We start from the raw sequence: 22863 nt of genomic DNA, 5'->3' as shown, positions 1-22863 counted from the left end.
AAATAATTAAAAAAAAATACTCATAAACCTCTCACAGACATATCACTGCATACAGCTGCTTTTAATAGTATTGCTAATTCTTTCTTGATTCTGAAGAATCTTGAAAGAGCAGTTGTAAAACAGCTAATTGATTATCTGCAGAGGAAAGGCTTATTTGAAGGTTTCAGAGCTCATCACAGCACAGAAACAGCTTTAGTGAAGGTTACAAATGATCTTCTTATGGCCTCTGACAGTGGACTCATCTCTGTGCTTGTCTTGCTATACCTCAGTGCAGAGTTTGATACTGTTCACCACAATATTTTGTACTGCGCTGCAGTGGTTTAAATCATGTCTAATAAAATCCAGTTTGTTCATGTAACTGGAGAGCCCTCTTCAAACACTAAGGTTAATTATGGAGTTCCACAGGGTTCTGTACTAGGACCATTTCTGTTTACATTATACATGCTTCCCTAAGGCAGCATCATTTGATAGCATAGCATACATTTTCATTTCTGTGCAGACGATACCCGTCTTTGTGTCTACGTGAAGCGAGATGACACACACCACTTAGTTAAACTGCAGGAATATCTTAAAAATATGAAGTCTAATTTCCTGGTTATAAATTCAGATAAAGTTCAGGTTGTACTTGTGTTGTAATTGGGGTTTCCCCTGTATTGTAGGGATTTTAGTGTCTTGCCACAACTGCTGTTGTGATTTTGATGCTGTCCAGATAAGATAAAATAGTTTGTTTTTGTACTTTGTCTTGATATGTCAGTCCCAGCGAGCTAAAACAAATGTTTAGTGTCTATTTAAAGGATAATTTAATGCAAATTGCAAGAAAAAAAATGTTGAACCTACTCATGTTTCTTACAAATGATGATGTCTTGTCATTTAGTACAACTTACAAGTCAGTAAAAAGATTTGTGAATGATTTTATCATCTAGACTCTGAGACAACAGAATGCTGGCTGAGCAGTATCACAGGGTTCAGACCCACCTCAGTCAACCCCCTTTTCTGACCTTTGGAGCAAGACAGCAAAGACTGTTTTTCTGCTCGGTTTGCAAAATCGATTGTGCGGACAACAAGGGGAGTGGGATAAAGATAGTAGATAGTGTAAGCCTGTGTGCTTGTGCAAGCGCGCACACCAACTTTGCTCTTAAATTGGATTTGAACCAGTTCTCCTTTGGCCTTTGCTGCGCATCAGAATTTATCTGACATAGTAATTCTTCTACAGCCTAGTCAGTAAACCACAAATAATCAGAATGGACATGAAGCTGCAGCTGCTTGTTTCACTGAAGAAAATTTAGGGTGCTACACTCATGCATTTGTAGTTTATGGTTCTAGCTCTGTCACTAATCTTTAGCAGTCATGCTGTAATTGCACGCTCTTTTTATTAGTGCCTCCGTGGTAATGAGTATTTTTTTCACTGTATCAGATTTAGATCAAATACCTGAGGGTTTTAGCACAAAAGTGAACATACAGGCACACAAACATGTGGAGGTCGACACACGGGCGCAAATGCTCCCCAACTAAGGCCCCCTGCTCTGCTTCGCTCTGCACTTAGCTCAAGCTCTCCTTCAGACTGCATATTTCTGTTTTTGTTCTGTTTTATTGCAGAGCAGTAAACCCCCTCCATGTCTGGCTCCACAGCCACTGCCCCCTGCAACCTCTTGCTTCATTTTACTCCATTATAGCTGGTTGGACAGAATGGGGAGAGGGGGAGAAAGGGAAGGGAAGCAGGGACAGAAAATGCTGCTCTTATCTGTCTTTTTTTTTTTTTTTTTGTCCAAATGACCTGCATGATCAGCTATTAAAACCAAAAGCAGCCAGTTTGCTCTGGTTCAAGCTGGGCTTTGGAGAAAGGGTTGCAAAGTGACAGCCATGGCAAGTGGAGAAATGAGGAGTTAAAAGAGATCAGGGTGGCTATGTGACATTTTGTGGGTAGCCCTGTGTCCTCCTGTGCTGTGTTTTTCCTAAGCCCCTCCCTGACCTTCAGGTCACTGTGTGCCAAGCCACCCAGCACCCAAAGTTCATCAGACTTGAACGGGACACGATGGAATGCCATCTCCTTGTTGTGACCCTGGTAACAACAACACATTAAAAATTAATGCGGGGTTTGCTTCTTCGTTTGTTTTGATAACTTTTTCTATTTTTCTGTTGCTTACTGGAATTTTTTCCCAAATATGTCTTCTGCTTCCTTCCTTTAAGTTCTTGTACAAGTTCAATGGGGAAACTTCTAGACCCATAACCACGCGTTACACACTTTCCCATCCCTTGTGTTCATTTACTGGAGACTTGACCATAACTACTACCTCCTTAACTCTCACCCTAACCTTATTCTAAACTTAAACTGACCTTTCATGCTAAATCTTTGATTTATGCTATGGGAACTTCCCAAAGCCAAATCTCCTCCATGTGACAGCATGAACAGACTTGTGTCCTCACAACATCAGATCTAAGAGTTTGCGCGCACACACACACACACACACACACATACACACACACACATACACACACACGTGATATTCCTTTTTCTAATTTAAGAAAGAAAAGCTCCACAGCCTTTTATTGTTTGCGGGTTTCTCCCAAATCATTACGTGGTCTATTTTTCCTCACACCACCACATATTCTGTCATTTAGTCTAAGTAGTCAGCTATGCAGCTGTAAATGCTCCAGCCAGATTTGGCACAGCTATAATAAAGTTTCAAGTTCATTTAAAGAAAAAAAGAAAAGGAAAAAGTCCTTTGACTTGCCAACATGTTCCTCTGCGTGTGATTGTTTCACATTTTGAAATGGTTTTAAAGTTCTTTAAAAAGAAAATTGCCTCATAAAATGCTGTTCGGTATGTTTTACAAAGAGAGCACGAAATTCAAGTCGATCACCTCTCCCTGTTTTGTAAAGATCGAGAGGGTGCGGAGGCTCGTGAAGTATGGGAGAGGAGAGAAAATGGGGGCAAATAAAGAGAGACAATAAACAAGACGTGCTCTAGGAATGTGCAGAGGGGAGGAGGGAGGAATAAGGGGTGGGATTGATCTGATCTGACAGATGTCAAAAAGGTGGAGCGTGGAGACGAATGCAGACATATGGAAGAAGTCTCTACCTCTTAGGTTCTGCACTATCCATCTGTTGATCCCTCGTCTTTCCTTCACTTACCCTGCTAATTATTCCCCCCCTCCCCCTCTTTCTCTCTAATTCCCAGCCTCCACGCTCTGACCATCCCCCGTGACGAACCCCGACACGTATACATACACGGGCGCAAACGTATTCACTACAGTTACCTTCAGGCTTTGTTTTGGAAAGGCGCTGCGGCGCCCCGGGCTCGGTGATGTCACTTTGTGCGTGTGTGAGAGTTTAGTGGCAGCGGGTGGTTGCTGTCAGTGTGGGGGTTGGTGGGCTCCTCATAGCGGTGGTGTTTGAAAGGGGGCATTGTTCCACAGGTCTCGCTCTGTTTGGATTCGCAGGGCAAATGTTTGCTTGTAAAAGAATGCAGATAAGTCGAGATGTGAGGGCGCTATGAAGGTATTCCGCTTTCCGAGACGGGCACATAGTTTAGGTTAACCCCCAATGTGCGCCTCGATTTATAAAAGTCCTCCTCTACCTGATTTCTGTTTACTGTTTAGAGCTAGATACTCCTCTTTGTTTTGTTTGTAGCTTTCAAGAGCTTCTTAGATTTACACATCGGGATCACCATGATTATACGTGCCTGGGCTGCTCGGAAAAAACATTCACACTCACAGTGCATAAAGCACAAATCAACGTTCACATTCTTAAACATCAGATTTAACTACGAGACTCTTAAAGAGAAGTGGCAGGCATTTAGACACGTTCTAATTTTCTTCTCTCTCAACAGAGCGGTCTCCTCATCGGCCTATTCTTCAGGCCGGCCTCCCGGCCAACACCACTGTCCACGTAGGAGAGGATGCCCGTTTCGTTTGCAAGGTCTACAGTGATGCGCAACCTCACATCCAGTGGCTAAAACATATCACTCAAAACGGCAGCCGCTACGGCATAGATGGACACCCCTATGTCAGAGTGTTAAAGGTACGTCGCCTCATTTCCCCTTTTAGATTTTATTTCTGCGTAAAGAAAAATCCTTCCCTCTGTTGTGGTGTTCTGCCAGTGACTCCAGGTGAATGTCAGCAGTCATATAAGGAACTAACTCCGTTTTTCCCCTGATGAAGTGCCAGGTGTTATCCGTGGGGATTCCTGCTTTCTCCTCTCTCCTGCAGATCCATATGCAGTAGCTGTAGTCGTGATGTTTGACTAATTCTGCTCATTCATTTGATGTGCGTGTCTAAGAATGTGTGTGTATGTGGATTGCAGCGTTCAGGCATTAACAGCTCAGACGTGGAAGTGCTCACACTCACCAACGTGACAGAAGAAGATGCTGGAGAATATATCTGTAAAGCCTCCAATTATATAGGCGAGGTCAGCCAGTCGGGCTGGCTGACTGTCATCACAGGTAACCTATGAGACCTGACTCACCTACACTCCCTCCCTACCTTCCGGTGTGGTTTCATAGGCTTCGATCCTGACTTGCTGTGCTGTGGTGGTCCTGCTGGTGCTCCCTTGGTTGTCCTGGTATCACAGTCTGTTTTCCCCCTTTATGTTGCGCCCTTGTGTAATAGCTGTTCCCCCACCCCCCGTCATTACCTGGGAATGGTGAGACCATGGAAGCACTGGACGAGCCCGCACACCTAGACATCAAAATTGACACAGCTAGCATCTTTTCTCTGTGTGAGCTGTGTCAAGGTGATGCATGGTGTTGCAGTGTTCTCCATGCTCGCTCTGTGTTGTGCATGTGTCTAATGTGTGGTTTAGACTTGCCTTTTCTTAGCAGGTTCTGTGGGTGATGGGAACCTTTTGGGTATTTGTTTCTGGTGCACTTGTTCTGTTTTCCTCATGTATTTGGTGGCATATTGGGTTCCATCTGTGTCCCCTTGTCCTCTCCAGCCCCGAGTGTTCCCAACATCCTTTCCTCTAGATGGAACTGCAACGATGGATACTATCCAGCTCCTCTGATTTCTCTTTTGGTGCTGTGGGGTCTGATTTTTTTCTCTTTCTCTCTCCGTCCTTATTTCTCTCTTTGACTCTTCTACTTTCACCTTCCCTCTTTTCCTCCTCCTCTTCTCCTCCTCTTCCAGACTGCAGGTGTTAACACCACAGATAAGGAGATAGAAGTTCTCTACTTGCCCAATGTAACATTTGAAGATGCTGGGGAGTATACGTGCTTGGCGGGTAATTCTATTGGGATCTCCTATCACACTGCTTGGTTGACGGTGCTTCCAGGTATATACACCCATGTACTGTCTTCTGTTTCTCTTTTCCCGCTCTCATTCTTCTCCAAAATGATTGGATTGTGTCATTTCAATTATCTCTCTGGAAGGCAAATCCTCCCTCTGGAGTCTAATTCACACAACTCAAATAGCAGATTATGGCTAGGAGCCAGCGCGGCCATCATCCAAGACAATGCACTGCAAAAAGCAGGGAGCTTGTATTCTATAATATGATATGGACTGGTGAGCTGCTGAATGCTCACAGCAGATGACAGGGTGGTTTGGTGTGCTCCAGCAACAGTTCAAGTATCTGTAGACTCCAAAACGTGGGGAAGGTTTGCCTTTCTTCTGTCGCTCTTGTTTGTCTCCTGCTTCTCGGGGAAAGTCTTTGAGTGCCACAAAATTAGCATTTTTCCCCCTTATGCCTCAAGCTGTACTTTACCCCCTTCTGGCTTTGATAATTGGAATCTTTTAAAAACCCTTATTTCTCCCTGAAATAAAGGTTGAAAGTTAAAGCTCAACACTCGCTTCACGTTGGCTTGACTTTCTCAATTATCAGAGCCAAAGCTTTCAACTTCTGCACAGTGAATGTCTTATGCTTGTGTGCGTCATCATTTATCAACGTCCTTTTTTTTAATCCTCTGTTTTTGTCCATTGCTGAATGTCCGGGCTGTAATTACACATGCCAAAGGATGAAAAACGTAAAACTCATCGACGAGTTCGTTCCAGGCTAAACGGGTGATTATTGATGCTCAAGTTCCTTTCAAAAAGTACAGTGGGCATTAAATGTGACTGAGAGTAGCTGGCTGTCGGCAGCCCTCAACAGACAGCCAGTATTAAACCATCATTAAGGCTGTAACAAGATAATAGTTTGGGTTTTGTCTGTAAACAATACCGCATAATGATCATAAGCAGGCTATTTCCTCTGGGAGTAATATGCAATATTTATTACACTCAATGTGCTCTATCTGCACGGCTGGCGCCTTTAAGGCTGTAACTCCTCTGTGTGTGAGTGTGTGTCTGTGTGCGCTGTGGTTTTTGGACCAGCAGATACAAAGTAGGCTGCAGAAAGGTTCCTACATGTACAGTAGCTTCACCTCCAGCTGGCTGAAAGGCAGTTTGGTTGGCTGTATTGTACAAAAGCCTTATTTGTGGTCTGGAGGCTATGCATTATGGAACAGTCTGTTTCTATAGTGTACACACACACACACACACACTCAAATATAAACTAAGACCATTTCTGACAGGAAGTTCAGGCGATACACAACCACATAGGACAGCGCTTTCCCTTTTGCAATCTGAAGTGAAGCGTGCATTGTTCCACCATTTGTGGGTGTAGGTTTGTGCTCGCGTGTCTCCAACATTAGCACAGAATGCAGACAAATGCAGGCCTGGTTGGACTGGCTGAGTCAAGATTTAATTGTCTGTTTAGACTGTTAAGCCCTGTATGGGGTTTCTAGACTTTTTTTGTCTTTTAACTAGGGATGCTGGGAAAAATAGAGAGGAGAGGATATGCAACAAAATAATTTTTGTTTAGATAGTTCGTTGATGGTGATTACATTTATACATGAGTCACCTCCAGAGCATCTGTCTCTGTGTTTGTCTGTCTGATACCCGTGTTTGTCTGTGCAAATGGAGAACACGTATGTGAGCAATCCTAGAGAGTGTTCCTTTAACCTTCTTCGCCTGACCTCACCCTCGCTGCCATTTCTCTGTTTTCCTCAGCCCTTGAGAAAACTCCTGAGTCCATTTCCCCAGACTACGTGGAGATCGCAATATACTGCGCGGGCGTCTTCCTCATTGCCTGCATGGTGGGCATTGTGGTGGTGTGCCGCATGAGGAACACTGCAAAGAAGCCCGACTTTGGTGGCCAGCCAGCGGTTCACAAACTGACCAAGCAGATCCCCCTGCGCCGCCAGGTAACAGAAAGTAGATAAAGAGTTCTAAAGGCATCTTACACCTCTAGAGGAGAATAACACACATTGCATACATGCTGAAAACACAAAACATAATAACAGACAGTCTAGATGATATAGTTGTTTTAATTGGGTGTATCAAACTTATCTTACAGGCCAGTTTAATCTCCAGTGGGTTGGATATGCACAGCCAGTGCATAATAATCTATTAAATAAACTTTTAATTACTGGTTCTTTTACAAATCGAACTATAATAATGCACTTTTTTTCCACATTCAGTCACTTTACTGCATTACAAAGAAACACTCATGCTGCAAGTCAAGCAAATGTGTCAGCATGGCTCATTGCGTTGACCACCTTTCTTTGGTGTGGTCCAGCAGGCCAGGGGTTATTTCTTTGTCAGTAAGAACGTCATAAAACTAATGAGGACTCCAACCTCTGGCTTGCATAAACTTAACCTTGCAACACACAATGCTTCTCTACTAAAATAAATAAATAAGCAGTAAAAATTCCCCAAATTTGGGACTCATTCTTTGCAGTTTTCACGCTTCTAGTCCAAGGGGCCAAATGGGATTGTTTTTGTCAGCTGTACCTTTGACAACCCCTGATTTAGAGGAATGCTGAAAAAATAAAAGCTGCATAGCAAATAATGAGAGGTGAGGGGGAAAAAAAACATTGTGGCACAATCTGAGCTACATAGTTTTCTCTCCTAATGAAGGCGTTGCCACAATTTAAACAAACAAACAAAAAAACATGCTATTTTTTTGTTTTTTTATGATAACCATTTCTTTTAAAAGACCAAAGTAAGGCCATGTCGTATAAAGAGCAACAGAGCTCGCAAAGACTTGAGATCAAAACTGATTACTGCTTTTTATTTCTTTCTCACATGCCTCTCAGGGCTTTCATACATGGTTGATACACTTGTAAATAACACAAAGATTACAACTGATGTGGTATCTTAAAGAATCTACTTCCAGATCTCATTTAGGTGGCGTGCATTTTTGTACAAGTTAGCACTGCTGCCTGAAACTGCAGCCATAGTTTTTCTTTTTTTCCCCTTTTCTTTTTTTCCCCTGTGTATGAGCCACAGTTTTCCCTCAAAGGAAAACCAAAAGGTACAAAAAGTGTTGGATTACATTCTGCAGAGAGACTGATTCCTGTGTCAAGGTAAGGTTAGGCTGGAGGGAGGAGAGATGAGCCCTGGAGACGGTGGCGAAGCTGAGCATTTAACACATATTTATCAAAATTACTGTTGCTGCTCAATTAATCATCATTGAAATGTAATCTCCGGCTCTGGGAAAGACTTTATCGTAATACCAAAGCCTTAAATGTGGAATTCCCAAATATACTACTTGTGCTGACGCGCCAGAGTTCCCAGCAATGTTGTTATTTTGTAAATAAAGTAGTCAGTCGTACATGCCTCAATTACTCCTCTAGTGATGCCTCGGAGCTCTAACTGATCTGTGAATCCAGACCGCGGTGATCAGCCAATCCCCTTTCATCCTGCAGGTCTCAGCAGACTCGAGTTCTTCCATGAACTCTAGCACGCCTCTGGTGCGCATCACGACACGGCGGAGCTCTGCACACGATGAGCCAATCCCAGAGTACGACCTTCCTGAGGATCCGCGGTGGGAGTTTCCCAGAGACAGGTGAGAAATATCCTTCATTTCCTGTCACAAACATTATCCTTCCTACTTACTGGTGTTTTTGTACCCCGAAGAAAGGAAAACCATAACTGATTCTTTTTTCCCTCAGAAAAGAATTTGAGATTAGGCTCGTGTCAGTGGCTCGTGTCACGCAAATAAGAACTCCCTGTTCTTATTTGCATGTCTCACCACTTTACAAAATGCCAAATAGACAATTATGTAAATCGAATTCAGCTCCTGCATAAACCAAAAAACACCTGAAAATGCTGATCTGCTACCCAGTCCGGCTTTCTTTTGAAAGGGGGTATTCAGAAAAACACTAAGGATTCAGAGCCTGTGTGCAGTAACTGTTTGATGGTATGCATAATACTTTTTTGGGGCCATCTTTGAGCCTCTATCTGATTTGATCTCACCTGCTAAATGATCAGCTTAATCATTTTTATAGGTGAAGAGTGCAGACTTTAATGACTAACTGTTAAAGCACAGTTGTGGTAACTGAGATAAAGGGCTGCTGGCTCATCTGTTGGTGCTTTAGTAAAATGACCTGAACTTGGCACGCTGCACACCACCTCATCATTACAACGACTGCTACGTCACACTCTCGCTCACCCGTAGTGACACACACACATGCTTCTGTTGGGAAGGAGCGAAGCTGTGCTAATTAGTGGCTAGCATTCACAGCTTTCATCTGCATGTTTGGGCTAGGAGTGTTTGCTCGGTTTCATACCAGAGGAATTAGCACCGCTGAGGTTTCGGTTAGTCACAGTAACTACAGCCAGTGATAAGCTTTAGGGTGGATTTAAAAGGACAGCAAAGGTTAGAGCAGTTTAAAGCTGTCCACCCTTGCGTTTTGAAATGAAAAATGAAAATCCAAAGCTGTTAGCCTGAAAGGAGGCCTGTCTTTTGTTAAAATGAGTTGTTAAAAAAACAGAACTTGGATCATAAATAAAAATTTTAGCACCAGTCATCAGTGGGGGAAAAAACATTTCTGATGTCATATTAGACTCTGTGAGTGTGTGCTGCTGAATGGCATTCTGCTGAGAAGGTTTGCTTTTTTTAATAGATGAAGCAACCATAGGAGTTGTTTTGTCCGGGTTGAATAAATGCATGCCTCTGTTTGAGTCTTTATTCCTTGCTTGCCATCCTACCGCCCGAGGGATCACGTTGGGCTTGCAGAAGGCTTAGGAATGCTAACGTTGGCAGTTTGTGTGCAGGAAAAATAACATTGATTATGTGTGGCTGGAAAGACAGACTGGTTGTCATTGAGTGTGGACAGACAGAGGATTGTGTTACTACATAAGGGCCACAGGCTTTTTTCATGTCCCAGTTTGAATATTTACATAGCCTGTACACTGAGCCTTAAGGTAAGGGCCTCTACTGTCAATCAAATAACAGACAGGAGGCTACACTACCAGCTCAGTGGTCTGATTGGTGCTGCAGCTCTGATGCAAAGTTATGAAAGAACCTGTGTAAGAATTTCTCCCCCTGATTGATAAATCAGTGTAATAGAGTTTGGACGTTAAATTTAACACCAGATTTTGAAACATGCACCTGTAAGGCAAACTAAAGGAAGAATTCCATCCTTCTGAGGCCAATGTTTTAAGGCTAAAGTAGGCTCTGTGTAATGACTTGAGAAGAGTGTATATTGAAACATGCCAAGAGAGGGTAAACAGTTTAGAAATTAGTGCTCTCCCTGACTTTATCAGACGATTATCGTAGCCACATCTGCCTTCCTACCTACTGCCCTGGCAGAGGCTGCGGTCGCTGTGCCAATAAAACACTCACACAGACACAATCTGATTTAAACGTAGCAGTCTAGAGAAAAAACCCAAAACCGATAGGGTGAGGTTGACAAGCTGGTTCTGTGCCAGGTTTCATTAACTCTCTCCCATACTCTAACCTGTTTACTGCAGCACTGTGGGTGAGTCAGTGCACACAAATCAGCCTCATGCATTTGTCTCCCTTTCTGCAGCTAATCAGCTTCCTGTCTGTTTTTCCTTCTTGCTTCTCCTTCTGTGGCTGCAGGTTGACCCTGGGCAAACCCCTTGGTGAGGGTTGTTTTGGCCAAGTCGTAATGGCAGAGGCCCTGGGCATCGATAAGGACAAACCCAAGGAGGCTGTAACTGTTGCAGTCAAGATGCTGAAAGGTAAGTGAGTCTCAGTAGCGTTGTGTGTCAGACTGTGGGGATAAGATGTACACTTACTTCATTGTGTCTTCTGAGCAAGGTGAGAACATTTTATAGGTGATTTATGCTCCAGTGAGGGTTCACTAAAGGTGCGTGGTGGAGCCTGGGGCTGTCGTTATTATTCGTTATTGGTGGTTGCTGAGTGACAGCTAGAGGGATGCAGGTTGGGAAGGTAAGGGTTAGGGTGCGGTTACATACCTGACCCCAGAGCAGCAGCTGGCTGGAGCTCAGTCAGCACCCACACAAAGAAGTAAGTCACACTAGCAGCACTGCTGAGATTAATGAAAGCAGGAGGAGGGGGCACTGGGTTGGTTTGAGGTTGCGGGGTACGATGAGATCAGACATGGCAGCAGGCTATTGGGCCGACCTCGACAGTATACGTCTGCTTTTTTAAAACGACTCCAGATACGGTAATGGTGCAGTGGAATGCAGGCAATGCCAGTCTGGCTATTGGGATATCTCTACTTGCTCAATCAGTTCCATGACAAAAGGAGCCTGTGCAGCAGATAATGAATCCAGATTGAACGTCTTTAATTCCTTCTCCTCCCTTGCCCTGGTGCTGAAAGGATGCCTCTGTAGTCATTGTGGGGAGCTTCCCTCGCTGCTGTAACTCGAGCCGACATTGTCTGTCATCCGCACTTAATCAGACGCACCTAAAAAACAGGGTGCTGTCTAAAGGGACAGCTCCTTATTCCTGAGCCAAAGGGTTAAAGGGGCGTTTGGAATATGGGGTGTGTGTTTTTCAGACCTTCTCTTGGCAACCTTTAATATGTGACTTCTTCTGCCGTTAGATGACGCCACCGAGAAAGACCTGTCTGACCTGGTGTCAGAGATGGAGATGATGAAGATGATCGGCAAACATAAGAACATCATTAACCTTTTGGGGGCCTGTACACAAGACGGTGAGTGCATTGATTGTGAGAATCGGTGTGCATGCATATGCAGATGAGTTTGCTGATTTTCTGTACAATGCCATAAAGGTTTGCCACAGGACCCTTTAGTGTCCTTAAGCACACTTGTTGAGTCCCCATGAAAACAATACTAAAAACCCACTGGCTTACTCTGCTTAGTTAGTCTCAGGGGACAATGTTAAGTTCTTTGAGGTTTCCAGTATAGCTGTCACTAAAAAAGATGATAAAAAGCTACATTGTCATCACATGATAGTCAGTGGTTTGCTCTTCAGTGAGCGTAGTCCCTTTCTGTGCACACAGGCTGTTTAGCTGCATGCAAAGCAACAGGAATAGTTTATTCATATGCAGATTTGTGTTTGGAGCAATTACTGTGAAAAAGAAAAGAAGAAAAAGAATTGGCTATTCCGAGTTTTGGAAATGCACATAACTGTTGAAATGCAGCTCTGGACAGACTGGCTGCTTTAATGCCGTTTCTCACACAGCCCTTCTCAACTGTTTTTGAGCAGAAATTTCCATGAAGCAAGCGGTGGTTTTATGATCTGAATGTTCTGTTTTTCATTAAAATTCACTCTGAATTTTGTCACTTTGTTTCAAAGGGAATAATTCAAGTTCAAACACTTGTTTGGCTCCGTCTCTTGTGCAGGCCCCCTCTATGTCATAGTCGAGTACGCCTCCAAAGGTAACCTCAGGGAGTACCTCCGAGCCCGCCGGCCACCCGGCATGGAATACTCCTACGACATCGCCCGTGTCTCAGACGAACAGCTCACGTTCAAAGATCTGGTCTCCTGCACTTATCAGGTGGCGCGGGGCATGGAGTACCTAGCATCGCAGAAGGTAAGGAGAGGACACGCACAGACACAGACAATGCCCTGTTCTCATATCGATCGCACGCTTGCTGGTTGCCAAAACAGATCTCGGTGCCAGCACAGAGAGGGTTTGATGTGCTGTATCCACAAAGGTTTTACGTAGAAGCTTGTATGTGCTTCACTGTGGGAATACTGTCTCCTAAAAACACAACTCTTACCCCGCCTCTCTGCCCAAATCCCTACATTGTCTCTCATTCCACCACAAAAGCCCCTCTGTGTAGAAGAATTGTTACGTTTTCACAATAGGGGTGCAGCCATGTTGGCCGAAAGCAGCATTACGCTCCCTCTAACTGTTGGAATGTGACAGAGCACGCTGCCTCACACGCACGCACATGCTAAAGTGCATATGTACAACCATACATGTGTCAAGGTATGCGAGGAATCTTTACTGATCCAGGCTTGTTGAAGACTGTGTAGTCGATGTGGCGTCGTGTTATTCAGTCCAGCACTCCCTTTGTGCAGGAGATTTCTGGATGATTTCATGCACCACAGACACTTTAACACCATCCCAAATAAAGTATGCACCTGTTTCCAAGTTGATTTATTTACAGAATGAGGTAATTGTCTTATTCTTGTCTTCTCCCTCCCCCCTCTTTTCTCAATCCACATCTCAGTGTATACACAGAGACCTGGCAGCGAGGAACGTCCTGGTCACAGAGAGCAACATCATGAAGATCGCCGACTTCGGCCTGGCCAGGGATGTCCACAACATCGACTACTATAAAAAGACGACCAATGTAAGTACTCTGCGTGTCAGCGGATGCTTTTTGGAGAGCTTCAGCGGGGGATGAGTTCACCCTCCTCTCTTTTTGCTCCAGTTCCTTCCCTTCCCTCATCTTTCTGTTTCACTCCGTTTCCTCCGCTGGTGTCTTGGCAAAAGCTGCAGGTTCCCAGGCGGCCTGTGAATCTAGTGCTTCTGGAGACTCTGCCTGTTTACCCCTCAGTCTCTTGTTCTTTTGGTTTCATCGACACTTATACAATTAGCCCAGAAAAGAGACCGAGCGAGAGGGGAGGGAGCAGCAGCTTAGCCGTAATTGACATCTCCATAGCGGCCCAGTGGTGTCTTTCTTTCCCACCGCAGAACGTTGTTGCCTGCGCATCCTCATTTCATATGCATGATTGCCTTTTCATCGCATGCACAATCACGCTGAGAACTGGCTGACAACAACAACAATATTCGATGATGTTGACGGTGACGAAGATTAGGGCAAGCAAATGCGACAATGATTGAAACGGGACCAATAAAGACAGAGGCATCATTGTAGTGCTGCATTTTTTTTAATATTTCTGTTAATCTTCATTGGTCTGACAGGAATGGGACACTTTACATCAGCCTTTTATTGAATTGCTTGATAATTCTTTATGGAATGAATGAAAACCTACAGTAAATTCAGAATTTGTGTATTTAACTTGCTGCCCACCACAGCATCTGTAACTAAAGAATACCTATTTAGTGTCTGAATGATAATATATACTCACCAAGGTCGCCTTGTCAGCTACACTTAGCTTCCCGACAAGTGTTTCAATGCTACAGAGATAAACTCTTCTTTATCCGTGACCCTGTTTATCAGCTCTATTGCCCTAACAATGTAAACGTTCCTCAGGGAAATCCATTCCCCCCTAGACAGTCGCTCCTCTAGTGCCTTATTCCCTTGACTACTTCCACATATCAGCTTTTCCAGGAGTAATGAGATCTCCTGGTCATGAGGGATTTGAATTTCTTGCTGATGAAGCAAGAAATTTAGAGCTCGGCAGTCTTTTAAGGGGTACATTTTATTTGACCTCTCACCTGAGTGTGTGTGTGTATGTGTGTCCGTCCTCAGGGTCGTCTCCCGGTGAAGTGGATGGCTCCAGAGGCACTCTTCGACCGGGTCTACACACACCAGAGTGATGTGTAAGTATATAACAAAGTGTTTCTGTGTCCCACCACTGTAAATAATCCAAAATCCATTTACTCACATCAGTGGTACAAAAGATGCTGTCACAGCTATTTTCTATAGCCTGCAGTCAGAGTGATTGTTTTTCATGGGGTACAGGAACAGAGGGTAGGTGATGGCTTTTTTTTTTTTTTTTTTTTTTTTTTGGTGCAGTGTTGGTGAGTGTTAGGTTGAGGGGGATGACTGGCTGTAGGGGGCCAGTAGTGGCCAGTCTGTGGCAAAAGTGAGGATTTCACGCTAGACTTGGAGCCAATGCCGTGTTACTAATCTGGCCGGCTTCAAAGGGCCTAGAAGGAACCCGGAGCCCACCAGCACCTCCTCTTTTCCCCCTCTGATTCACCCCTGCTCCTCTGGCCCTGCTCGGAAGTTTCCCGTCTTGTTTGGGCCCCCCATGCACCTCTAAACGCAACAATGCTGCAGCCTCCCCGTGCAGGCCTCATCCTCCCTGCATCCAGCCTCTTTTAACCCCCCGCCATCCCCTCTTCACTCTCCTCTCCTTATTCAGCAACACTTTGAACATGTGGATCATCATTTTGGAGCAGTTCCACGATCAAAATACCCCCCCCCCCCTTTCCCCTACTGTTCTTATTTTCATTCATCTGGTATGTGAATTGCTGACCCATCTCTGTCTCTCTCTCTTTTTAAGATCAAGAGTACTCATTCTAAAAACAGAACAAAGGGAGTGCGTCCCTCTCTTTTTGGTGTTTGAGTCTTATGTGTTCTGACAGCATTGTTTGAAGCTTCTGCTCCAGACACTGGCGGCAGAAAGTGTATGCGGCAATTAGATAAATGCCTTGCATGCTGAACCCTTGGGAGGGAGGCTTTTTGTGTGTGTGTGGGTTTCAGTCATACAGCAGTAGCACACTAAATATAGCACTTATCCGTCTAAGCCCTTTGATAGAGAATTTCTTCCCTGTCCGTGCCTCTGTGTATTGTTTGTGCACATAAGGATGTGTAAGTGCACATGATGCCCTTCGTGTTCCACAGCAGCAATCAATAACCCTAGGAAGTACAAGGGGGAGGAGCTGAATGGGGGGTGGGGTGCAGTCATGAAGTGGCCACTGTAGTTCTGCTTATTAGCTCACCGCTAATTACGATTCGTCGCTCACTTTTAGTAATTGGCTTTTTCTCAGAGGTGCAGTTGGAGCGGCGCTTACGCTGGTCACCAGAATGACAAGCGATCCATACGTGACATCAGATTAAATGAATACATGAATTCCAATTGAACTCGTGTGCTGTTGTTTTGACAAATGGGGACTTTACAGTCCAGCTTTCAGGGCCTCGAGTATTCCTATTTGCATACGAATCGCATATTCATTTATTCTCTGGTTTTTGTGCTGCATTCTGTCATCAGAAATTTCAACAATAGAGAACAAAAAAACCCAACTGAATGTTTATTGACTGGTTGTTTTTTAAGTATAGATTCTGCATCTAGTTGGCTGGAGTACATACAGATCCACCTGGCCGCATTCCAGGTCAGGTAAATTGACCCCAAGCGTGTTGCTTTGTTTGGTACGTCATGGCTGACTGCAAGGAGACACAAACTTGTTCTTCCCAACAAGCGCTGAGCGATGGTTACAATCTCAGAAAGGAGAAATGAGTGTGTCAACAAGTGCAGTGATAGAGCAGAGAAGAAACCTGGCTGGCTGGTTGTGTAAACAGATGGAAGATCCTGATAAATGCCCAACCTGCCTCTCTGTGCATACTTGCCTAGTTAGACCACTAACGCAGATTGTGGTTGCCTGAATGCATGTGCACACACTGTGTTTTGTCAAATGTGTCTGTACGTTACAATAGCTGCAGCCATTGGGTGAACATGAATCAAGCGTGCTGTCATTGCTCGAATGATTCATTTGAAACGCTCGGTACACGATGATGACATCAGCAGCATGAAAGCCGATGATGTTTAACAACCGGATGCTGCAATGAGGAAGTAGTTAAAAATTAATAGTCACCAGCCATCTCTGGAGTTCTTTTGTCTTTTCTGGCTCTTTTGTCAATAGTGGGTGGTCCAGTGTTTGTTTTGGTGTGGTGCGATCAGACAATGCGAGTCTGTGCAACTGGCCAGCCGGGAACAAAAGCCATCATTGAGATTGGGGCCAGAGTAGCACTGGCAGTGCGTTTGAACCACGAGTCATTGGACAACAGAAAGAGGGCATTGACACCACGGCTGTCACACTGTTGTAATTTTCTAACCCATAGCCAAGTAAATGTTATGTATGATTAGAAGCTTAAGGACATTTGTACTGGCTTGCAAATTCTGGAGCACTATTTACACAGATATATATTTCCTGCTCTAGTCATTCTTAAACACCCTGGTTAATATGTTAATGTGTATATATGTTCATTCTTGTGTTGCCAGCTGGTCGTTTGGGGTGCTGATGTGGGAGATCTTCACCCTAGGGGGCTCACCCTACCCTGGCATCCCCGTTGAGGAGCTCTTCAAGTTGCTTAAAGAGGGCCATCGCATGGACAAGCCCGGAAACTGCACCAACGAGCTGTAAGTTTAGCTTTTTTTTCTGCGAAAAGCACATATTCTCTAACTGAGCTGCTACCAAAATACACATCACGTTGTGCATCGAGACTGAATGCCAGCCCAGTCTCCCATCAGATCCATGACTACGCGGCTCTGTGTCCACTCAGTCGGGCTTCTGCACAGCTGTGCCTGTCTGCTATCAGTGTCCTCATTCACAATGAGACCTCTGCAGTCAGCAGACAATGGCACAGTTTCTGCGGCGGTGCCACAGCGAGAGGGCTGATGGTGGAATAGCAGAGGCGGAGAAACAGAGAGTACACATTATAGTATTAAAATAAATCCAAAACACTGAGAGACATGTTTCTAATCAACAGCAGGGCTTCACAATGTGGGAAAAAAAAAATGTCAGAGTCTGCAGTTTTTGTTTTTTTTCTTTGATAATGGATAAATCTGAGTGAGCAGCTTACTGTATACTTCCCTAAACAATTTGCTGTCCTTCCCTTCATCCCCAGAGTTTTTCTTTTAATAAATTGACCATAATTATCTCTTTCTCAGGTACATGATGATGAAAGATTGCTGGCATGCCATCTCATCCCAGAGACCCACCTTCAAGCAGCTAGTAGAGGATCTGGATCGCATCCTAACCCTGAGCACCAATGAGGTGAGCGCAGCCCTGTCTTCTTGATTTCTGGGTGGTCAGAATTCACACTACATAAACCTTGCTGGCAAATGGGAGTTGAGCATTCCATAGCAATAAAATAATAATATGATACACAAGCTTCTCCATCCAAACCAAATTACGCTCTTGCCAATGCATGCATGGGTCAGAAAAATGTTGCATAAGGATTTTTGTGCATTAGCCGCGACATTATTGAAATAAGGCCTAAATAGTGACCGAAAAAAAGGGGCCAGATGATTTGATCCAGGCCTAACATAGTTGCTACGGCCAAGTAAAGTTGCCCAATCATCAAATCCATACTTTGCTCCTTATGACGGCCCACAATTTTTTCCATTCCCCTTCCTGTCTCGTGTGATATCCGAGTGCCGACCTGAAAAGAGGCCGTCGATGGAAAGCTGTCAGGACTCGTCTTCTCTGGAGCTCGAGCTTCAGGAATTTATGCCAGCAAAGCCCCACTTTGAGTTTGAACTTTTGAAATGTAATAAAGCGTCTTTTTCTTGCTTTTTTCCCCCTCTCCATCCTTTCCCTTTTACCCCAAACCGCTGGCAGATGTGGAGATCTTTAGTAATATGAGCCTTTTCGTGTTGAGCTGGGAAAATGGAAGCCAGTGCTCATTTTCTACAAAACCCCAAGAACTCTTCCTCCTCACAACTTGTCCCAATAACAGCCATGAAAGACTGGGAGGAAAAAAAAAGGGGGGGGGGGGGGGGGGAGAAGGCTGCCTCGGCTGACAGAAAAGACCAAAACAACTTCCCAATGCTGGCTAAAGTCAAAAATTAATAACAGCTTTCCATCTTATTTCGTTTTCATTTAGCTGTGCTCTGCCAGTTTCTTTATTTTTTCCAACAGTCTTGTAGTACTTATGTCTGGTGCTTCAGTGTCAGATATCAGATCTGTTTGGAGTGAAGTGAGATTGAGGTTTATGCCACATCCCTACCCAAGTTTCCTTCTCTAAATGTATCCTCTTGTCCCCAAATCCTATCCATCTCAAACCACTCTGTGGTGGACGGAAAATGCGTCCAGGTCGGCCGTGCTAGCTTCAAGCTCAGCTGGGTCAGCCAGCAGTCCAACATTCACTTTATTACCTATTATTCCTGCAAATATTTTCATACAGTATCCAGTTTAAGATTGCATTTTTTTCTGTTTCATTTCATAAGTCCTCCCAGGGTTTGGATAAATACCATAATAAAGGTGATACTCTTCTACTCCACTGCTCTCCCAATGCTCTGGAAAGTCCCTAATCCCGTCGACTGGATTTCAGCACGAAATTTGCGTTCTTGTGTTTGTTCTAGATCTTCTTCCTCTTATGTCTTCGAAACGTCCCTTCCCTTTTGTCTGCGTGTAAGCGATCTCACCCAACCCTCCCTTTCCTCTCTCTGTGTCTGCAGGAGTATCTGGACCTGTGCGCCCCAACAGAGCAGTATTCCCCCAGCTTCCCCGACACTCGGAGCTCCTGCTCCTCCGGCGACGACTCCGTGTTTTCCCACGACCCATTACCGGACGAGCCCTGCCTCCCCAAGTACCAGCACATCAACGGGAATGTCAAAACATGAGCCCTCATCCACCCTCGTCCACCTAGTTTGACCTACCCTAATCCTACCTGTCGGAGTCTTAAAACACGCTCCAAATTTCCTCCACCCGCCCTCCCCATCACCTCCTGTGGCTCCCGGTGGACTAATGGGCCCAGACAGGACTGGGTGGTGGCAGCGCTGCTGTCACACTCTCATACTGCCATACGCTCACACTTTATATATAAATATAGGACATGCTCACATGAGGTCTAAAAGGAGAGGATAGGGACCTTAAAGAAGCCTTTTTGTACTGACTGAATGAAGTGATGTTCCCAAGGGACTCTTCTCCTCTTCCTCTCTTGATATAAACAGAGATTTTTCATTTTGGTTCTCATGTTTATACCCAGAGTGTTTTTTTTTCTCCTTTTTTGCAATCAACAATGTTTGGTGGTCCAATTCCAGTGGCTGGCATCCCAAGACTGTTGTGTACTCCTGGAAGAATGTATGGGTTCATGTGAACTTGTGGAAAAAACAAGGGACCAGAAGAGGACGGCAAATAGGAAATGGACTAAGAGACAGAGCTGCGACTAACAAAACAGAAGAATAGGTGGAGAGCAAATATTAAAAAAAGCAAAACTTCTGTTTATTTTGTAATATTAATGCATTTCTTTTTCAGTTTTATTGATAAACCTTCCCAACTATCCTGGAGGAAAAAATACACAGTATAATGTAAAGTGCTGGGTATATTTGTAAATATATTCAAATATGTATAAAAATATATTATATATTTACAATGAATTATTTTTTGTATGGACTTGGATATAACCCCCACCCTCACCCCGACCACCCCCTATATGAGTTGAAAGCAGGTGTGCTAACAGGTTATGTGTTCTATGTTTCTCGCCACACACACACACACATGGATACACACTTTAATACACACAAACACCTGTCTCACACTCACCCAGTAACACAGTCGAGTATTGGCTTTCAGGGACCGAGGTAGCATGTTAATTTATTGACTTATGTTCTCTTTTTTTTTCTTTTTTTTTTTTTTTTTTTAATGAATCAAAAAATATAAAAAATAATATGGAAGAAATTATGACATTAATGATGCTGATAATACATAAATAATCCATTAAAAATGTATGGTAATTTAAAATGATCTTTCAACAGTAACAGGAAAAAAACTATTTTTAGTGGGTTTGAAAGATCCAGGTTTTGTAAGTTTTATATATGAATGTGAATATTAAGTTAAATTTTTCGAAAAACTGTACATTTTATAGTCAGCTAATCCCTTTCTTATGTAGATCTTAATGGCATTTCTATCCAGTCGTTCTTAGCAATGCTTTAGGAAATAAGATTACTGGATATTTATATATGATTGAAATACATAAGAATTTGGAAACGCATACCAGCAGTCTGCTCCCTCAGTTTGACTAGATATAGGTTTTAAATTTCCGTGACAGAATTGAAAGCTGAAAAACAAAGTGTTAAATCATAAAAGTGGTTTATTTTATTTTATTTTTGTTGTCGTTTTTTTTTTTTTGTTTTTTTTTTTACTGGACCAACTTTAAGATGTTGTTTTGCAAGTGTTTATGCCACATTTGCGAAATAAATGATGGAAAAAAAGATATCACGACCCAATGTTTGGCTTTTTGAAATGTTTTCAGTGTGAAGTTGATTAGTTTTGCAGCAAGTGGCACTTTGTTTGGTTTTCCTAACGCTGCACATTGTGTTGTACAGCTGCACTCTCCTCTGACCTAAATATCTTTTCGCTTTGTATCTGATAAGGGTAGAGTTGATTTAGCTGTTACTACTGGTATGTTTGGATTCTTTGCTTACTATGTAAAGAGAGGAATTTGTTACTCTGTCAGCCATTAAATCACACAAACTGCACAAATGTACAGGGGCTCTATGAACAGGCAGATGACGTTTTTCTGTTTCATTTCTGATAGAAGCTGTCCAGATGCAAAACCTCTGAGCTCATCACAAACTCGGAGTAAACCTGATCAAATTAGATACTGGATTTGTGCCAGAGGTTATACCGGCAGTTTTGTTAATGAATAGGGGACTCCTCATTCTCTTGATAGCTTTCCTCTGCGTCTCTATCCGTCTGACTCTGATCAGCCGAAGAGTCTGTTAGCCTTCTAATGTTCTGATTAGCTAATTGATTTCCGTTTTATTCTTATCAGTATAGATTTAATTCAACGGATTCAGTTGTCTGACCTTATTTGATGTAAGATAATCAAAGCTGATCTATTAGCAAGTGTGATTGTTAGTGGCAGATGTGGATTTGGTTGCATTTGGCTAATAGTGGTTAGCTTGCACGCACACACACAGCCGATGGGTTATAGAAAAACCCAGTGAGGCAACAACAGTCAACTATGCTAACAACTGTTGTGCTAGCTAAAAATAATATTGTTAGCATGCTGTGTTAACTTTTTCTTATTAACAATAACCATAAAGTAGCTTACGATAATGATTCAGAAAATTATTTAGTGAAAAATTAACTGCTAAATATGAACTTGTTAGCTATATGAAACATTACTGAGCAAAGTTACTTGCAGGACTGTGTACCTAACTTTTACTTTTTAGTCTACTGACTGAATTATGTCGGTTCTACTAAACAGCTATTTAAACCTACTAAGTTTTTGGGTACAGAGTACACCTGGGTCAGAGGAAGAAAAAGAGGAAGCCCGTGTAATAGCACGCATGCTGAAACTGAATTTAGTTCAATTGAGTTTTATTCACAACACCAGTCACCTTACAGCTTTGAAAGGTAAAGACAATGTTTGCAAGAAACCAAACAAACTCAAAGAGCAATGGTGGCATCCTGAAAGTCTAAGTGTGGTTTAACTTTTTACAATTCAACACATTTATCTTACACAACGCAAAGCCGACCATGGCAACACATTCAATCTGAAGAAATACTGGTCAAATACAAAATATACAATGTGAAGAGTCTACCATGTTGGATACAGACCTACAGCTAACGTTAGCACACGTGTGTCATCGTAGAGGAAGCTTAACCCATGGTTAATGATGATAAAGATGAAACTGTAAGTGCGGCCACCCTATCCACATCTGGCCGTTAGGTAGTTGGATAAGTTGTTGTCTGAGAAATAGGTTGATGTCTTTTGACTAGCGGCACAGAAATTTCTTATAACAATGCTATTTATCGTAAACAGGCAGTATATTAGCAAACTTTCAAAGGCAAAGACTCTAACATTACTATTTAATATTGCAGTATGCGAACAGGGACTGATGTCAACATTAGACACTGTCAAACAGTGACCAAGGCAGCTGGTGTTATGTGTAAAATGTATTATTTTAGAGAATATGAAGCGAAAAAGTACTGGTGAGTGCTGGTACTAAATTGTAGGTACTGGTAACAGTTCAAATGTGAAAGATACCCAACTCTAGTTGCTACAGTTCATTTTGTGGATGGATGAACATTAAAAAAAAAAAAGAAGAAGA

The 22863-nt window shown here is 43.3% G+C and overlaps 1 protein-coding gene across 4 annotated transcripts in view; it reads left to right on the top strand.

The window, feature by feature from the left end:
- fgfr2 (fibroblast growth factor receptor 2) overlaps nt 1-21019 on the top strand; it is a 38287-nt gene extending 17268 nt beyond the window's left edge. For 3 of the 4 annotated variants that reach the window (XM_084947649.1, XM_084947652.1, XM_084947648.1), the window contains 12 exons: nt 3830-4020; nt 5124-5268; nt 6981-7181; nt 8682-8820; nt 10843-10964; nt 11795-11905; nt 12558-12748; nt 13395-13517; nt 14604-14674; nt 17080-17217; nt 17749-17854; nt 19261-21019. In XM_084947649.1, coding sequence (XP_084803775.1) covers nt 3830-4020; nt 5124-5268; nt 6981-7181; nt 8682-8820; nt 10843-10964; nt 11795-11905; nt 12558-12748; nt 13395-13517; nt 14604-14674; nt 17080-17217; nt 17749-17854; nt 19261-19425 — 1703 coding nt within the window. In that variant the 3' untranslated portion in view covers nt 19426-21019. Of the gene's footprint in view, nt 1-3829; nt 4021-5123; nt 5269-6980; nt 7182-8680; nt 8821-10842; nt 10965-11794; nt 11906-12557; nt 12749-13394; nt 13518-14603; nt 14675-17079; nt 17218-17748; nt 17855-19260 lie in introns of all 4 variants that reach the window. The other variant, XM_084947650.1, reaches the window with a different exon arrangement.
- Nucleotides 21020-22863: the final 1844 nt, after the last annotated feature.

This window comes from Perissodus microlepis, chromosome 13 (genome assembly GCF_051167445.1).
Source record: "Perissodus microlepis isolate ML-2025 ecotype Zambia chromosome 13, ASM5116744v1, whole genome shotgun sequence".
Lineage (NCBI taxonomy): Eukaryota > Metazoa > Chordata > Actinopteri > Cichliformes > Cichlidae > Perissodus > Perissodus microlepis.
The sequence above is the reverse complement of the archived record's forward strand: the minus strand, read 5'-3'. Positions and strand labels throughout refer to the sequence as shown.